The sequence below is a fragment of the Mustela putorius genome, unplaced genomic scaffold (genome assembly GCF_011764305.1).
Source record: "Mustela putorius furo isolate JIRA1106 unplaced genomic scaffold, ASM1176430v1.1 tig00003962_pilon_pilon_pilon, whole genome shotgun sequence".
Lineage (NCBI taxonomy): Eukaryota > Metazoa > Chordata > Mammalia > Carnivora > Mustelidae > Mustela > Mustela putorius.
Genome location: NW_025422106.1, coordinates 14,492,009 through 14,511,849, shown reverse-complemented (window position 1 = coordinate 14,511,849; position 19,841 = coordinate 14,492,009). Strand labels below are relative to the sequence as shown.

The following is a 19,841-nucleotide window of genomic DNA, read 5'->3' as shown; positions in this document are numbered from 1 at the left end:
TTGTTTCTACCTAATGTTTCTATTCCTTGCCAACCAACGAATGCAGGTATTATTTTTCTTTTAAAGCAATTTACATAGTATGTAGGGTTACATAGGGAGCTTAATGGTTTTTCTTACTATAAAGAATATAATGATCAAGTAATAGTCAGAAAAATTATAGTAGATTATTAGTATCTAAATCTTTAAATTCTTCCCCTAAAATTTAATATAGATGCATGCTTCCATCTTATACCTTCAATTACTAGATGCTGCTCATCTTGGATTTTCAAATATTCCAATCTATGATCTTCATCATCCAGAAGTGTAAGGTAATTCTGTGCATGGAGGAAGAAATGTTTTTGTTAATTTGATTACTAAACTTAAAACAGAAAAGGAAGTAAAAATGAATGATAATTAAAAATTTAAACATGTCCATGTAGTTCCATAACTCCTGTGAAAGATATCTGGCATATTATAGTTGTTCAGAAATATTTTCAATTTAGGTGGCAAAATGAGAGAAAAACAATATCTAAGTCATAAAGAAATACTGTCTCTAAAACAAAATTATAACAGAATTTTGGGGAGATAAGAAGACTTATCACACACCAAACCATAATTCACTGAGATTTAGATTTTCTGAAGCACTTGCACTAAAGAAATTTTCTTTAGTACCCAGTATGCAATTCAGTAAACATACTTATGATCAAGATGAAACATACTGGGAACCAAAAATACAAAATCAAAATTCTACAGCAGAATTACATGTTTTTGTTTGTGCTCCCAAAATTAAGTTATTTAATTCTAAGGGAGTTACTATTATGTTGGAATGTTAAGGAAGATACTATTATGTTGTTATTAATTCTAAGGGATATTATTAATTCTAAGGGAGATACTATTATGTTGGAATTCATTCAATTTTCATGAGAAAATTGAGACAGTTAAGTGACTTGCTCTGGGTTATACAACTAAACAAGTGGCAGGGCCAGGATTTAATTCCTGGTGGTGTGGCTATAGGAATTGTGCTCTTAACTATTATACTATACTGCCTCTCAATGGTGATCACAGGAAGATAAAAGAGGGAACAATGGGATACAGAACTGGTTCAAACTACTTATGATCCAATTTCAGAGTATAATCTGAAAATACTGCGATGTTAGGACGACTATATAAGCAATTAATAACACTACATCAGAGGAGGATGGAAGAAACTGTAAAAAACTGAGCTAATTTTAGTAATTAGGGGTAAGAGGATGAGAGTGAAGAATTTTCAGTATATACTTCTGTACTGTTTGGATTTTTTTTTTTTTTTTTTTTTTTGGGTGCAAAATGGTGGTTTATTAAAGCACGGGGACAGGACCCATGGGCAGGAAGAACTGCTGCCCCGGGTTGTGAGGGATGGCAGGTTATGTACCCTGCGGTTGGGGGAAGGTGAGGGGAAGGGAGGTTTCAATGGAGTTTTCATATGCTAAAGAGGGCCTACAAGGTGCCAGGATGTACTGTTTGGATCTTGTCAGTATGTGTACAAGTCACCTTACAACTAGGAATGACTTACCTCACTGTTGTAGAGCCACAGGCGCATATCTTCCTCTTTGATGCGTAGCCTTTGAGACAGATATTCATGAATTTCCTTGATGGTCTGCATTCGACTAAAACAGCCTGTATAGGCTAAGACCCGCTTTAATGGTGCATTCGGAGAAGGTACATTGCCTATGGTTATAGTAATCATAATAAGGAAAAAGGTAGATGTAAAAAAAAAAAAAAAAAAAAGGCGCCCCATTCAGCAATGATTGTTTTAGGAAATAATGATGAGAGATGAGAATTACAGGTTTACTAATTTTATAAATTAAGAAGCTTTAAAATGTAGACAGGAGACCAACTGTGAAAGGAAGAGCAACAAAACCAGAGGCCCAAGTAACAGGCAGTATTTCGATGCCAAGAAAAGTGGCAAGTATCAACAACAGACACTGGTACCTAGGCTGCCCTCAGCAGGGTCGCACTCAATAGCAAAATCAATATTCAATTTAAGAATGGGGAAGATCATATGGGACTGGATCTGAATTCCACAGATAACTGAATTCATTAAAAAGAATTCCACAGAAAACTGGATTCATTAAAAAAAAAAAAAACAAAAAAAAACAAAACCATCGGCCCCAAATGGGATCACCTACGTTAAAGGTGTAAGTCTATAAACCAAGACTTAATACCTAACCTAACTACACTTTCAAACCCCTAGAAATGTAACCTTTAACCAGTCAACATGGGACTTTCCAAGTCAGTACTAGAAAATTTGATAGACCCATATTATTCCCTTTTAGAGTAAGACCTTGCCTAAAACAATGGAATCTTTGTGAAAAGTTTCCTTTTTCCCACTCCTCTATCTATAACCCCCGCTTTTCTTTCTGTAGTTCTTGGGAGCACCCCTCTACTTGCTAGAAAGGATGTTGCCAAATCCATAAATCAATTAATAAAGCCAATTAGATCTTTAAAATTTACTTGGTCGAATTTTTGTTATTTAACAACCTGACCCACTTTCTTAAAATAAACTGTCTCTGAATTACTAATCCCATCACTCTCAGTAATTAAGTGCCCCAATTACCTGGCACAGTAGTACAATTACACAAGAAACTTTTACTTAAAGTAAAAGGCATAGACTCTACAATGGCCAAACAGAGTTTAAAGTGAAACCAAGAACCTCCCCATGCCAAGAAAAAAATTGCCCTGCTGAAAAGGTAGGAGGCAGGAAAACCATATGGCCTGCCTGCAAAATAAGACGACAGCAGACATGATCTTGAATTCCAAGAGTGCTTAAGAAACAAAAAGAATGACAATAAGGGGAAAGAGAGGAAAGTGAAGAAAGAATTTACTAAGTTTAATTAACCACCTGCTACTTCTAAAGAGAAGGGGGATGACGTGACAAGAGATGATGGAAATCAAAATAGGTTGCTAAAACAATCAACCAAACCTTGGTTAACTATTCAGTCAAAAACCCAGGCAAGAGCTGTAGCTTAAAATGGTCCTCTCTAGCTACAGTAGGTTATAGTTAACTGAGCAACCCCCCCAAAAAATGAACTTAGTGTATCAATATAATCCATTGAGGGTACAATTATACATGCCAGGTAATTTTCCACCCATCCAATGGAGACTTAGCTTCCTTCCTCTTATTAAATGCTTTTGAGTCTTCAACTATAAACTTCAACAAATCAGAGAAAAGTATTGGTATCATCTACTTTTTTAAGAGCTTCCAAAAAAAATTTACTCACCTAAAATAGGCTGAAAAATCTATAAGAAACAAAGACCCTGTAGCCTTATCTGTCAACAAGGCTACATTTAAGTCATTGTTAACTGTGTCACAGTTTGTACATCCATCACTTCAAAAGTAATAAAAGAGTCTAGTAAATGGCCCTAATACACTAATGAGAAAGATGAAAAATATGTTATGACAGAACGAAACCCAACCATGATCAATTTTTAAACATAGTCTAGCAAGTTTTTTACTATCAGCAAGCAAAGGATAATTCCTGACAGAAAATAAAAGAGCAAAATTTTCCAATTATACATCAGAGGATTAGTTATAAGATTACAGCAAGAAAGCATATTTTCATAAACTTCAAAATGATTAATGATTGATTTCAGAACTAATTAGTAAGGAATAAAATTTCAAATTAAGAATAAATTTGGAGCTACCCAGTTCTAGGATTCAGAAGCATTTGCAAGTGTAGTGTCCAAGTCAATTTCTATTATCTTAAGCCATGTAAGAAATTTATTTGAATTCTAGACAGTTTTTATAGCATAGCTCATTAAGCAGGCAGCCACTTATTACACATAATTTTGTGTTTTTGAGTAACACCAACAAATCTAGTGGAATTTACAGAAACAGCAAAAATCTAGGATCAGCACAAGAGTTACAAAGAATACTTACTAAAAGTGCAACAACACATCTTGCCTCTCATGTTATCTTTCAAAGAGAATTGAGAAAGATATATGCTATGGGTGTCATGGAAGCAAGGCGAATACTTTTATTCAATGGAAAATTAAATCAAGAAAATGTTTCATAGTGATTCTATTTCCACTGTTTCTTCATTTTGACATTTCCCCAAAGACAAAGTTTGGTTAGGCAGAAGCCAATGCTTTGCTATAATTCTAACCAAAGAGAATGTGTAAGAATCTGCATATATTATGTGAATATAATCTTTAAGGAAGACATAAAACTATTTGATATCCAAATATAGGGTTGGTTTGGGTTCCGAGGTAGTTCTTACATCCTAAGTTATATTAATAACATTCTGGCATTGTTACACAAAGCCTCAGACTTTGTGTAAATGTGTAACTCATTATTTCTGCTGAAGAACAATGTTAAATATTTGCAAAGCAAAAGCATAAAGCAAGTTCTGCCCATCAATATAGTGTAACCTCACAGAGAAATCAAAGGGGAATTTTTGCCTGTAATACATTAAAATTGGAACTTACACGTCATTTTGATAAGCCAGGCTTGATGTTTTTCAAAGAAAATGTGCCATTTTGATTTTCAAAAATATATTCTTCACTTTACATTATCTGTCTCTTATAAAGGCTCCTTGAACCAACCATGAAAGATACTCTTTTGCCAAAAGAGTCCCCCCAAAACACCAACAAATAAACAAAAACACGATATTGTAAAAAGAATTACTTTTCAGAAATTTGAGTGGAGTTGGAAAGACCAGTCATCAATTGGCAGATTCTAACTTAGGGCAAACAAGTAATTTATAATGCCTTTTTTCAAAGAAAAAAATGTATGTGAAATTTATTCTATTTATTTTCTTTGTATGTTTAAAAACCAGAAAAGGAAAAAATTCTTCTCAGTTTGATGCTGAGACTTTGCCACTACCCTGTCTAGTCTTGCGCATGACCATAGATCTAAGCCCCACAGATGATTTACTGATTCTGTATGAAAGCAGATGGGTGTATGTGTTAGGACAGTGGCACCAGACTTTGAGCAAGTTGGCTGTTTCTGTTTTTGTTTTTTTAAAGAAATGCATGGTATTCTTGCTGCATTCTTAAGTTACCTCTTGGTAAATGCTGAGGAAACATTCTCAGGCTCATCATACCCATATTCACCCAGATGTTAGACTGCTGTGTCCGAGTAGCAGGCTGCTGTCTTAGGAAGAGAAGATAGCGAGGAAATAACTCCAGCTCTGGGATTTCTGTCTTGCTATTCTTGATCACCTATTGTTATAAAAGATATAATGTGATCACTATAAAAGAAGAAACAAAATGTCATTTTTTATCAAATTTCTGAGATTTATTTTGAAACTAAAATGTTCAATAGGTTCACTATTTGTATTTGTTAGATTACAGAGATTCATAGATTTAAATTACATGGGTTTAAATACTCTCAGGCTCCTGGTCCTAAACTCATCTTCTAAGATTTGAACTCCTGGTGAGTATTTTCTCCTCTTTCATTTAAAAGCAAGTTAACACTGAAATTAAGGGGGAAAATCTTAAATATTATCTATAATTCTATTACCTTCACACTATAATTCTCACTTTTACATACTTCATACATAAGTGATGGTCTTCTTTTTTTGTTTTGTTTTGTTTTTTTTAAAAAGATTTCATTTATTTGATGGAGAGATGCAGCAGGAGAGGGAATACAAGCAGGGGGAGTGGAAGAGGGAGAAGCAGGCTTCCGGCGGAGCAAGGAGCCCGATGTGGGGCTTAATCCCAGGACACTGGGATCATTACCTGAGCCGAAGGCAGATGCTTACCACCTAAGCCACCCAGCACCCCTAAAAGGTCTTTTAAGTGACAAATTCTTAGGACTGGAGCTAGAAGTTAAAAAGTATGGAAGGCCGTATCATTAACTGAGTCATTTTGCCACCTGAAGTGCAGCAATTTACAATATCCTCAGAAATTTATGAGTGTACTTCCCTCATAAAACCTTATCAGTGGACATCATTTGAAAATACCTGGTTTCTTTAACACATATAAAAAGATTATAAATTTGCCTAAATTTTATTTATTAGTTTTTTTTTAAAGATTTTATTTATTTGACAGACAGAGATCATAAGTAGGCAGAGAGGCAGACAGAGAGAGAAGAGGAAGAAGGCTCCCTGCTGAGCACAGAGCCCGATGTAGGGCTCGATCCCAGGACCCTGAGCTCATGACCTGAGCCGAAGGCAGAGGCTTTAACCCAGTGAGCCACCCAGGTGCCCCTCTTATATTAGTTTTAAGAATAGAAATGTTTTCATATAAAAATTTGCTATGTTCTACTATAACTGGTTTGTTCCATGTATTTTTGTCTATGATTAAAACAATTACTCTGTGGGCACCTGGGTTGCTCAGTGGGTTAAGCCTCTGCCTTCGGCTCGGGTCATGATCCCAGGGTCCTGGGATCGAGCCCCACATCGGGCTCTCTGCTCAGCGGGGAGTCTGCTTCCTCCTCTCTCTGTGCCTGCCTCTCTACCTACTTGTGATCTCTGTCAAATAAATAAATAAAATTTAAAAAAAAATTAGTAAAAAAAAAAAAAAATTACTCCAGATGCACAAAATTGAGATTCATGTTGTAACTGGATTTTTTAGTAACTCCCTCCAAATAATACGCTTGCCAGCCCAAAGATACTGGAAAACATTTCATTATAAAAATATCGCTCTAAGAGTTTTAAGAATAGAACATTATCAATTTAGTATTCCAAAAGGATAGCAGGATTAACCTACTTTAAAACACAAAATCCTACACAATCTTTAACAGTCTCAAGTGACCAGGTTTTATTTTATTTCCCTCTGCCCTAGTAACCAGTATCTTCTGCAGTAGATCATTTTCCAATATCAAGAGTAAAGAACAGTAAAGAACCAAATGAAAACAATGCTACAAATCTTTAGTAGGACTTTTCCTTAACAGTATTCTACACGTTCTGTTATTCTACAGTATGGCACTTGAAAAGCTCCTTTGGGGAGCTTTTTCAAATCCTACTTAAATGATAAGCAAGAAAGGGCTCTCCCTGGTATTCTAGACTGCTGGAAGAAGTCTGTCCACTTCTGGGCAGGTACTAATAGTTACAAAGCCAACCAAAATTTCTTATAATTTCAGTTTAATATGATCTGAGGAAGCATTAATAATTCAGTATTAGTAGTTGACAGGCTACATAGAACATACCTTTGGCAGAATCTGAACTGATAATGAAGTAGTTTTTATAATATGCATCTTGTTTGCCAAGATAACAAGTGAGTTTGTGAAAATTTACAAATTAATAACATCTTACACACAAACATACAAAAACACTTATTTATTTACATTTTAATTATTCTTATCTTTGAACTTCTTAACTTCAGTGGCAATTGCCAAACAATAGATGGAACTCCACGTGCAAGAATTTACCTTGAAGAGATCACACACGTTTGGAAAAAACCCTGAGATCAAGACCTGAGCTGAGATCAAGAGTCGAACGCTTAACCGACTGAGCTACCCAGGCACTCCAAAGATATTTTTATATAAACAGTATGACTTACACATCATAAAAGCATTCATTTTTAACCTTGCCATGGCAAAATATTTAGTATTCTCTCTACCTGAAAACACCATTTTAAATGTTTTTTGCACCATTTTTTCCTGAAATTAGGCAAATGTGTCATATTTAGAGATGAAAAAATTCTATCAAGCCAGCAAATGCAGCTCTGATCTAGTAAAATCACTTTAATATTTGTCTGACATAAATGTAAAAAAACATGATCTTGGGACGCCTGGGTGGCTCAGTTGGTTAAGCAGCTGCCTTCGGCTCAGGTCATGATCCCAGCATCCTGGGATAGAGTCCCACATCGGGCTCCTTGCTCCATAGGGAGCCTGCTTCTCCCTCTGCCTCTGCCTGTGCTCGCTCTCTCTCTGACAAATAAATAAATAAAATCTTAAAAAAAAAAATGATCTTGTGTGAGGTTCTGAAAATGCTCTTAATGATGATGATGATATTAGCAATGATCAACATTTACTGACCACTTACTGTAAATCAGATGCTGTGTTAATCATATGTATTATTTAATTATCAAAACAAGTAGATACTTTTACCTCCCTTTTCAGTAGGTACTGTTAGCTCCATTTTACAGAGGAGGAAGAAACTAAGATTTAGAGATTGGAACACTGGTAATCCAAATTTAGGCAGACTCTAAAACATCAAACTATATATATGTCAAAAACGATTATCACAGTGTTTTCCCAGATATATTCCCAGATATATAATATTAAGCTAGAGCTGGAAAGTCCCAGAAATTAAGCAACTATTTGAAGGATTACCCCACCTCCCAATAAATAAAGTATATATGTTTACGTATCTCTATATATTTATATTTATATATGTATTTGTATTTATACATCTAGGAGTTCTGATGCCAAATACAAGTAGGAACCTTTTGGAGCCAACAAACTCAAAGCCCAAATTCCTGATTCTGACTTGAACACAATTCTTAATAAACATAATTATTAATAAGTCACAATCAACATCAAAATTATAGACTAAGGCTTTATAGCAGACTTCTACTCTCTTTGGAAGTGATCTAAGTTACTGTATCTCATTTACGCCAACTTTTCTGGTATAAAAAAATTCTATCTTGGACATTATATGATGGAGAGTGCTTCCTGATCTACAAAAGGAACCTTATTACGAAGCATTTTACTGCACTGATAATGCAAAGAGTATTCAGGGTATGCATCCTGTTGCTTACGGTATAAGCCCAACAGTATAATGGTATAGTTAACTCGCTAATGTTTTGTTGTTATATTCTTCAAGTCTTTTAAATTACTTTAGAGCATTTTATTTATGCTCTGAATGACTCATCCTAGTAATGGTGTCAATCAGAATTCACTTGCTTGCATTCCTGTTATGATCATTTTTGTGTCCTTCTTTCAAGAAGACGAAACACAAAAATCCACCAACAACTATGGGATGAACCAATCCCTAACTGGATGCCTGTGTGGTTAATGAAAATAACAGTCTCAGAAGTAATCACTGCACCACTTCCCCTATGTTCACTGAACTTTTTGGCACTGGCTTTCAGACTTCTGCTCCAGCCTAAGCCCTATATTATTCTAAAGTCTATGTTTATATGGATGGCTTATTTAATAGCCTAGCCTAATAATTCCTTGACTTAAGTCTAGTGACTATTTCCTTCACCCCAGGTAAGACACCCATTTCCACAGGCACATCACTATAGAGCTGATACTAATAAAGTGCTTGGTTAATGTATGAATAAATGAATGAATAAGTGATTAAATATAAAGGAACCTAAATTTTGTTCAACTAATTTACAGGTACTGAGCACTCTGCTATCATAAGAAAGTACTAATTTGTGGATAGTGGGATTCAATATAGCAAAGTAATGGAAGACCCAAAGTAGGACTGTTCCTTATATAAAGCTCCATTGGTTATACTTACGGGTCTAGGTAGAGCCAGGTTTGCTCCATACCAGTGATAAAGTGCTCTCCACACAGGTTCTGGGACCATTTCATAATCTCTTCCGTGGATCAGCTGTGGGGTTCGTTTTAATCGTCCTCCTTCTAGTGTTAGTGATGTAGCCTTAGAAAGAATGGAATACAAATGTTGGTTTTTAATATTTCTAGTATTACAGTCTCTTGTGTTTTAACAAAATCTAGATACAGGAGAACAAACACATATGTCACTACTCAGTTTCACGTTACTGGAAAATCATTTTCTAAAAGAGATTTTTATTTTTAACTTCCAAAGTAAATTATTTAAGAAAGAGAAATCAAGGCAAATCATTTGAAAAAATCATTGGAGCATTTGGAAATAAGACTGGTTTTCACAAATTTCTTTCAAACAACAGAAAATATTACTTTGGAAAAAAAAATTCCACATACACATAAAAACTACATTTTCCCAGTAGCTGTCCTAAGTAAGACTATTTCTAAGGATTACTACACTGCTTCTGTGCAATTACTAAATCATAAAATATCCTCATGGAAATATACTATGCAGAGTCACCCACCTACAACAGGTTAATTTAACGAACCGTGAATGTACAAATGTCTTGCTATATGTTAAAACCTCTAGAATGAAACTTACTTGCCACCTGAAAGGGAATTATTTTAAGTAGATGTCATATCACCTACCTTTACAGGTTCTTGAGTTACTAGTGGCTGGTTATCAATAGCCCCTGGTTTCTGAGGATTGAGATGCAACAAAATATTCCCATTGGCTCCTAGCAAACACTGGTTGTTATTGTCAGAAGTGTTATGTTGTCGAGCAAAGCACATATCTGCCCCTGGTGTGGCAGAATACAGAAAGCCTGTAAGGGAAAAGAGGATGGAATCTCTTTATTTGTAGTTATTATAGGTGGAAAAAAAGCTTTAAAAACTGTTACCAAATTACCAAATGAAGCCCCTGACTGGCACAGTTACGGGTAAGTGCCCAACTCTTGATTTCAGCTCAGGTCATGATCTCACGGTCATGAGATCCAGCCCATGTGAGGCTCTATACTCAGCATGGAGTCTGCTTGGGATTCTCTCTCCCCCTCTGGCTCCCACTCCCTTCACCCTGATTCACATGCTCTCTCTCTAAAATAAATAAACACAAATCGAAAAAACCACAACAAAAAACAAAAACCACGACCAAACTGTGGCCAAATGAACATGTGGCCAGCCTCCTAAAATATCTAATAACTCACAATAATTATACACCTTTTAATAGAAAAGGAAGATGTATGGCCAAACAGCTGGGCTCTCACAGAGTCACCCTTAATTCTTCTTTTTCCTCCTGTAAACATATTCCAAATGTTCTTAAGAGACTGGTCATAAGAAGTCTCTAAACCAAAGGGAAGGAGCTAAAACAAGAACTCTTAACAGAAGAGTGCCAGAGAGGAGGAAACTTTCCTAGTAAATTTATTTCAAAGGAAGGCATGTCAGGTTGCAATAGAAAAATGCACACAGAAAAATGATTAATAATGACTTAAGAGTTGTGAAATTCAATGGTATTTTAAGGTATTTCAACTCTGGGGGCACCTGAATGGTTCAGTGGGTTAAGCCTCTGCCTTCAGCTCAGGTCATGTTCTCAGGGTCCTGAGATTGAGCCCTGCACTGGGCTCTCTGCTCAGCAGGGAGCCTGCTTCCCATCCCCCTTCTCTGCCTATTTGTGATCTCTGTCAAATAAATAAATAAAATCTTTTAAAAAAAAAAAGGTATTTCAACTCTGAACAACAGACTAATAACCATTCTAGCCATCAATCGGGCAAACATTCTAGCCATCAGCCACTTTAAACCTTTTGTTTGGGGCACTGCTCAGACTATGGATAGCAGGACCTTAGAGAGGGTTAAAAATAATCTTGGTGTTAAAAAATAATCTTGGCGTTAAAGCTCATCAGAGACAGAACTTCTAGGAGTGCTAAATGGGGAAGGGGTGCCTGGGTGGCTCAGAGGGTTAAGCCTCTGCCTTCGGCTCAGGTCTTGATTTCAGGGTCCTGGGATCGAGCCCCATATCAGGCTCTCTGTTCAGCAGGAAGCCTGCTGCTCTGCCTACTTGTGATCTCTCTGTCAAACATAAATTTTTTAAAAATCTTAAAAAAAAAATCAGATGGGGAAGAAGGAGAAGTAGATTTTACAAAGAACTTTGTAGAGAAGAGGCTAGCTCTGTCCGATTTGCTGGATCTCAGAGATGAAGTAAGAGTAAACTTGAGAGTACTGCCACTGTTTTCAGCAGAGGGATCAGCTCAACTCAGCTATGCCACAAAAACATCAAAGCATTTTCCCCAAATGTGTAGAAACACTGAGTTTTAGGTATGACTAAAGGACTGCAAAGGATTATGGGATACATTTTGACTTTTTCTCAATAGTTTCACAAAATAATCCCCTAATTCCAGCCTGAAATGTCTGCAGAATCTAATATGAGGGTGCACTTAACCCAGTGAAGGCAGAGAGTCTTGGAGATGGAATTTCAGATTTTCTCAAAAACTGTCCTTCCAAATGATTGACAAAATAATTAAATAGTGATATGGAGAGAAGTAGCTTTAATCAATGAAAATAGTGAAACTATATACACACACACACACACACATATATATATATGTGTATATATATATATTTAAACAAATGAACTTATTTAAGTAGGCTCATGCCCAACCTGGGCCTTGAACCACAACCCTAAGATCAAGAGTTGCATGCTCTACTGACAGAATCAGCCAGGTACCCAAACAGCGAACATATTTTCAAATTGAGAGATTCATGAAATAGAATACAGAAGAGTTTCTCTTTGTAAAGTTACTAATATATTCAAGAATTTTATAACTGACCATTTCATTCAAAACTTATTTCTGTGAACAGACGTCTGGTTACATCCTACGAAGCACATTCTCTGACAAAGTATACTCTTTTAAGATGTGACCTTGAATAAACTTTATGGGAAGCAAGCCATCTTACCACTGCCAGCAGTTTCTGAGGCTTCAGATGCAGAAGAAATGTTGTCTGAAAACTTCTCTTCTGTGGTATTCACATAGCTGAGGCTGCCTCCTCCGATTCTATCTTCACTCTGCTCTATACAATGTACTGCTGTTCCAAATGAATATTTCCCTCCATTCAGAACAGATGATGGCTCAATTACAACAGGGCTGGCATCCTAAAAAATCATGAGGTCAGAAATTAAAAGGTACAATTTAATAATCCAAGCACTAAGCAGGTTTCAAAAATGAATCTCTAAATTATCTATTGCTTTTAATCCTCCTGTAGTTAGCTACTGCCAATTAAGAACATTTTAATCTGTAACTAAATTTCAGTTTTTTCAAAGGGGATGTGTGTGTGTAAATAAAATTGATAAAGCAGACTGGGGACACATACCACAAAGGACTCTGTGACACAAAGGGAGTGAGTGATGTATGTACGTATGTGTGTTTATTTTATTTAAATATCTTTTTTAAAGATTTTATTTATTTATTTGACAGACAGAGAGCACAAGTAGGCAAAATGGAAGGCAAAGGGAGAGAGAGAAGCAGGCTCCCCGCTGAGCAGGGAGCCCCACGGGAGCCCCACGCTGGGCTCAATTCCAGGACCCTGGGATCATGACCTGAGCTGAAGACAAGACAGTCAACTTACTGAGTCACCCAGGTGCCCCTGTTTATTTATTATCTTCTAAAGTAAGTACTATGCTCAATGTGGACCTTAAAAGCGTGACCCTGAGATCAAGAATTGCACGCTCTGGGGCACCTGGGAGGCTCAGTTGTTTAGCGTCTGCCTTCAGCTCAGGTCATGACTCCAGGGTCCTGCGATCCAGCCCAGCATATGGCTTCCTACTTGGTAGGAAGCCAGCGTCTCCCTCTTCCACTCCCCCTGCTTGTGTTCCCTTTCTCGCTGTCTCTCTCTGTCAAATAAACAGAAAATATTTGGGGTAGGGTGGGGAAAAGAAGGTCCTTCTTACTCATGGGAGGGTCAGCTTTTCTTTTCTTTTTTTTTTTTTTAAAGATTTTATTTATTTATTTGACAGAGAGAAATCACAAGTAGATGGAGAGGCAGGCAGAGAGAGAGAGAGAAGCAGGCTCCCTGCTGAGCAGAGAGCCCGATGCGGGACTCGATCCCAGGACCCTGAGATCATGACCCGAGCCGAAGGCAGCGGCTCAACCCACTGAGCCACCCAGGTGCCCTCAGCTTTTCTTTTTAAAGATTTTATTTATTTGACGGACAGAGATGACAAGTAGGCAGAGAGGCAGGCAGAGAGAGAGGAAGGGAAGTAGGCTCCCTTTGGAGCAGAGAGCCGATTCGGGGCTCGATCCCAGCACCCTGAGATCATGACCTGAGCCAAAGGCAGAGGTTTTAACCCACTGAGCCACCCAGGCACCCCAAGGGGGTCAGCCTTTTTTTAAAAAAAAAAAAAGTAGGGGGCATTGCATGCTCTACCCACTGAGCCAGCCAGCCAGTCGGCCAGGTGCCCCTGACACAAACTAATTTAGGCCTTTATTCTGTTGAAAACTGAAAATTATGGAAGGTTTCTTTTAATGTTTAAAAAATTAAATAACATTTATTCTTTTTATTATTACAGATTACACTGTCACTGCAAGAACTACAGAAGAATATCATAAATATGCTAAATGATCCCAGCATTTAGCATTAACTACAGTTGGTACTGTGGTGTGTTTCCTTTATTTTTTCATGACTGAAAACACACACACACATGTAAAAAAATAAATAGTGTGGAATATATAGTTAGAACTAAGGGCAGTGCTCTGATTTACCAGCTATGTGACCTTTCAGGATAACTTTTTTTAAAGTAGGCTCCACTCCCAGCATGAAGTCAAACACAGGGCTTGAACACACGACCCTCAGATCAAGACCTGAGCCCAGATCAAGAGTCAGATACTTCAATGACTCCTGACCCACCCAGGTACCCCCACAATAAGTAAATTTCTAAGCCTTGGATTCTTCATGGGTAAAAATCAGGGTAATGTTAGTATCTATCTCAGAGTTACTGTAAAGATTACTTAAGCGACACATGTAAAGTGCCTAGTGTTTAGTAAATATGAACCATCATTCTGGTTGCTATAAAACTGGTATTACATTTTAAACACAGCATAGAGTTTTCTTTTTCTTTCACTCAACATTATATCCACAGGATTTTTCTGTGAAAGGCTTTCAAATGGAGCAGTATAATCCATTTTTTGCTTTAATAAGTACTCTACAGAAAGGACCAGAGGCAGAAATGGAAACCTGAGACACATGCTAGAGGGCTCCTATACTGGGGCACCTGGGTGGCTCAGTCACAGCTCTTGATGTCAGCTCAGGTCATGATCAGGCGCTATGATGAGCTCCTTCTTCAATGGGGAGTCTACTTGAGATTCTCTCTACCCCTTTCCCCTTCCTGCACGGTCTCTCTCTCTCTCTCTCTCAAATAAATATAAGTAAATCTTAAAAAAAAAAAAATAAGGCTCCTATAATAATTCAAGGCAAGAGATTGTAAGGTAATAAACCATAAAGATAGATCCAGAAGTAAGGAGATGGAGAGAAGAACATGGACTAAGAATATGTAAGAGGTGAAAAAATTTGACAACTAATTGTGTATAAAAAAGAGGCAAAGATAATTCCAAGGTAGAACCTGAGGTACTGGCATAGAAGACTAGACGGGAGTTGACACCTTTATAAGATAAAGTTTATGAGTTAATGGGATCATCTGGGGAAATGAGCTTATTTTGGGATATTCTTTTTGAGTTACCTGGGACACTTGAGTCTTGTGCTCAGGACAGAAAAAGAGGTAGAATATAAAAATCTGAAGGTCAAGAGCCTTCCTGAAGCCTAAGAACATGGTGTATGTAAAATAAGGGGAGAATAATATTTATAAAATCTGTAATGTAAGAATCTAGAGACTGGGGGGCGCCTGGGTGGCTCAGTGGGTTAACGCCTCTGCCTTCAGCTCAGGTCATGATCCCAGAGTCCTGGGAATCTCTGCTCCGCGGGGAGCCTGCTTCCTCCTTTCTCTTTCTGCCTGCTTGTGATCTCGGTCTGTCAAATAATTAAAAAAAAAAAAAAAAAAAGAATCTAGAGACTGAATGATGAAAGAAAAATCAAGAGATTGTTTAGTACCAGAAGCTGAGATGACTAGCACAGAATTATTTTCTACTAAGTTTAGTGACAGAAAACATAAAGATAAGACTCTGAGAATGTATATCTATGAATGTCTTTAGAAGATCAGGACCTTTGCAACTGAGAGGGTAAAGAGACTAAAGGGATTTACCAGTGAAACAAGGTCCAAAAGGCAATAGCATGGGTAGAAGAACTCAAGTGGCATTCAACAAACACTGACATGCATTTTATGGAAAAAACTGATTGCTGGAGGTACTGCTTATAAAACAAATGACCCAACCCAAGAAAAATATCCAATTTAAAAGACAAGCTCCAAGTAACACCATAGCAATAGCACCAATAGCACAGTGGGACCTTTAGTTTCTTTTAATGCAATTAGAACATCCCTAATTTTAGCCCAGAGAGACACTGGATCAACATTTTATTAGATGCTTTCTCCTGTATCATCTATAAGCCAGGTGAATACTATCAATTCATAGATCCTTCAGAAGCCAGCTCTGAAAAAATTTCAATGCCTTTAACTGAAAGAGTGGCAAGAAGAATGAGAATAAAACCTAGGTTCCTTTCTACAAACCAATTCACTTTTGGGATTAAGTTTTTTAAAATAGCAATTGTTAAAACTGCAAACAATTCAAAAGCATGTAGATTCTTTACTACAGATCCTAATGTTGGCATCTTCTGTCAATTAATACGTTTCCTAAAGTGTAGGAAAGGTACCAGATTATTTTGGGTATTAATAACTAGTTTGCAGTGAAAAAGTTATTCCCTATTCAATTCTCTCTCAATCCTCTAATTACTTCAAGGAAACGGTCCCCGTTTGGTACTGATGTGCTAATCTTTTTTTCCTAATGTGCTAATCTAATACTTGATCTGCTAATGTAACACCTGATAATTTCTCTTTTTAACAGAGAACAGACCTTAATACAACACTGTTTAGCTGGAATTTGATATTATATCTTATTTTCACTGAATTTATTTTTATTTTGACCTTCTATTTCTGGAGTGTGACACTGATTTTCTATTTAAGATGCTGGTATCAAGAGTTCACTTTAAAAAAGACATTTATTTACATAAAAATGATAAAGTTATTTAAATAAACACATTAAGCACATAACTATATGGCAAAATATGATGGCCATAGTACACAAATGACTAAAAACTGGGAATCTACGTTAAATATGGATTTGGGGCCATTGGGATTTTATTTCTTTTTAAGTAAGCTCTATGCCCAACATGCGGCCTGAACTCATAACCTGTCAAGAATCACATGTTCTGGGCGCCTGGGTGGCTCAGTGGGTTAGGCCGCTGCCTTCAGCTCAGGTCATGATCTCAGGGTCCTGAGATCGAGTCCCGCATCGGGCTCTCTGCTCGGCAGGGAGCCTGCTTCCTCCTCTCTCTCTGCCTGCCTCTCTGCCTACTTGTGATCTCTCTCTGTCAAATAAATAAATAAAATCTTTAAAAAAAAAAAAGAATCACATGTTCTACCGAAAGAGCCAACGAGGCGCCTCCCACCATCAGTATTTTAAATTAGACTATCCACCAAAGAAGTCAAATTGTATGTACAACAAAACAAAAATGACCTATGGCCAAAGAATTAGAAACGTAAACTAGGTTTGAGTAGTTTATATTATTAATCCTATGTTTGGCCTTTTGTGTGTGGATTTCATGGCAATTTCTTAAAGATAATATTCATCTTCTCAAACACAATATTGATCTTCTCACAGCTTTTCTGATGTTGAGTCCATACCAACGGAAATGGATTTAAGTTTCAAAATTTTTCGTAAATAAGATGACTTATTTATATTAATTAAATGTTGCCACCCCCGTTATACTTTCTGATTTATTTGGTCTGGAGAGGAACAGAGGCATTTTATTTCTCTTTTTGTAAAGGCCTTTATGGGATCCTACTATGTAGTCAAAACTGATAACCACTGCCCCAGTGAGGATTATAGGCTCATACTTTTGTTTTTATAAATGTGTTCCCAATGCTGAGAGTAGAGGAGTAACTGATTTCTTACTAAGTGTACTACTTCCTCTGGAACTTGCTTTTTAGAAAGATTCAGATTTTTAATGAACTTTTGGGTCATTTGCTTCTTTCCTATAAAGATGGAGTAAAACTAGTAAGATAGTCATTTTGAAAGAACAACTTAAAAAATTTAAGTCTTCTCTCAGGTTACTTCATTATCCTCCAGAAAAATCTTTTATTTTTGCCACAAGTGTTTCTGAACTTAAATGATATCCATGTAACTATCATGTGGACTTGATAGGCAACTCTTTTTAAAATTCATACTCATTTCTCTATTCCATTTATTTTAAGTTTGTTTATGCACTATAACTCACTTTTTGAAAATATGTAGTAATTGGGGCGCCTGGATGGCTCGGTGGGTTGAGCCTCTGCCTTCGGCTCAGGTCATGATCTCAGGGTCCTGGGATCGAGCCCTGCATCAGGCTCTCTGCTCTGCGGGGAGCCTGCTTCCCCCTCTCTCTCTGCCTGCTTCTCTGCCTACTTGTGATCTCTCTCTGTCATATAAATATAAAATCTTTAAAAAAAATAAAAATAAATAAAAATTTAAAAAAGTAGTAATATACTTTGAGGAAGACTGGCTCTCCTTTAATTATATCTGAGAAAAAAAATTCCTTTAAGCTTTCCTCTGAGTTTGATATTTAGCAGAATTTCAAAGAGAAACATTTGGTATTGTATTTTAAATCTTTAAAAAAGATTTATTTATTTGAGAGAGAGAGAGAAAGAGAGAGCTGCACAAGCAGGGGAGAAGGAAAGGAGCAGAGGGAGACGGAGAAGCAGACTCCAGCTGAGCAGGGAGTCCAACCCGCTCGATCCCAGGACCCTGGATTATGACCTGAGCTGAGGGCAGACACTTAACCTAAGACTGAGCCACCCAGGCCCCCAGGGTTTGGAAATCTTATATATAGCTTATATTTCTAAAGAAAACTTACATGAAACTATTCTTTTTTTTTTTTTTTTTTTTAAAGATTTTATTTATTTATTTGACAGAGTGGTCACAAGTAGGCAGAGAGGCAGGCAGAGAGAGAGGGGGAAGTAGGCTCCCTGCTAAACAGAGAGCCAGATGCAGGGCTCCAATCCCAGGACCCTGAGATCATGACCAGAGCCGAAGGCAGAGGCTTGACCCACTGAGCCACCCAGGTACCCCTACATGAAACTATTCTTATTTCTTATTCTGAACAGTTTAGTCCTTAGGATGAAATCTATAGATATTATTGGTAAGAAAATGGGGTGGTAAAAATATTACCAGGCATTAAATCTGTTAAGTTTTACAATAATTCAGCAATAGAATAATTGTAATAGCTTATCAGAGACTGCAGTCTTTGTCACCAGTGACTTTACACTATACCATATGCTTTTAACATGGTGCAGTGAATGATAACCTTTTTAGATAGAGAATAAAGGCTTTTCTTCACTTATTTTCCAATGTTCCAACTAGAGTGGTCTATCTTCTCATTGACTGGCTTGTTTTTCTATTCCAGGAATCTACTGCTCTCAGTGTTGGGCAGTGTCTGAAACTGCCACCATTACTCAGGTTCTTTCTTCTTCCCCCTTCTCTGTCCCATTTTTTAGGTCATTGCTTCCACCCTTGTCTTTCAGGGAAATTGTCAACATTTTCAGTTGACTCATCTTATGACTACTTTCCTTCTACATCTTAAACAAATCAATAATGGTCATATACATAGTCACTGACTCTGAGTGTTATTTCCAGTTGCTCTGGGAAAATTTTTCCCCTTAAATGTCAAAGGATCTTGTTTTGTTTTTACTGACTTCTGGCTCTGGAACTCTTAGCAACTACCCTGTGTTTTCAGAAGACAGGTCTCTAGGTAGATAAAGATTCACCAATGGTGAAAAACTTCATCCTCCTCTGAGCTCTGAGTCACTGACTCCCAAAAGGGATATGTGGCACTTTAAGAGAAGATAATTCTACTTTAAGCATGTCATGATTTCTTTTGAGTTGTGTCAGAATTTAATGGTATTCCAAAATAAGGGTCAGGATTCACTTTCTTCTCTATCAATGATGATGCTACTTTCTTCTACATATATGTATACTATAACTATTCATGAACCTAACTACTAGTTATGTCAATATTATATTTCATTAGTCTGCAATGCTGGTTTTTGAAAAATGGAAGGTAGTATGAGTAATGGAAAAAGTACTAAGATAGGAGTCAAGAGACCTGAAACTCTAGAAAATCTAGATCAGGAATAAAATATTTGCCCAATACAACTCTGTGCAATTATAAAACCTAAAGGGCCCTCAGAAGCTTTGCGAGTTTAGAAAAGAGAAGTGCTTAAAGTGCT

General features: G+C 37.0%; 1 protein-coding gene across 3 annotated transcripts in view; it reads right to left on the bottom strand.

Annotated features, from left to right (window-relative positions):
- USP32 (ubiquitin specific peptidase 32) overlaps positions 1-19,841 on the bottom strand; it is a 238,765-nt gene that overhangs the window by 32,387 nt on the left and 186,537 nt on the right. For 2 of the 3 annotated variants that reach the window (XM_045070181.1, XM_004747234.3), the window contains exons 13-18: positions 12,371-12,566; positions 10,073-10,248; positions 9,378-9,518; positions 5,022-5,181; positions 1,532-1,686; positions 233-314 (exon numbers count right to left, since the gene is read on the bottom strand). In XM_045070181.1, the coding sequence (XP_044926116.1) occupies positions 233-314; positions 1,532-1,686; positions 5,022-5,181; positions 9,378-9,518; positions 10,073-10,248; positions 12,371-12,566 (910 nt within the window). The remainder of the gene's footprint in view (positions 1-232; positions 315-1,531; positions 1,687-5,021; positions 5,182-9,377; positions 9,519-10,072; positions 10,249-12,370; positions 12,567-19,841) is intronic. The other variant, XM_045070182.1, reaches the window with a different exon arrangement.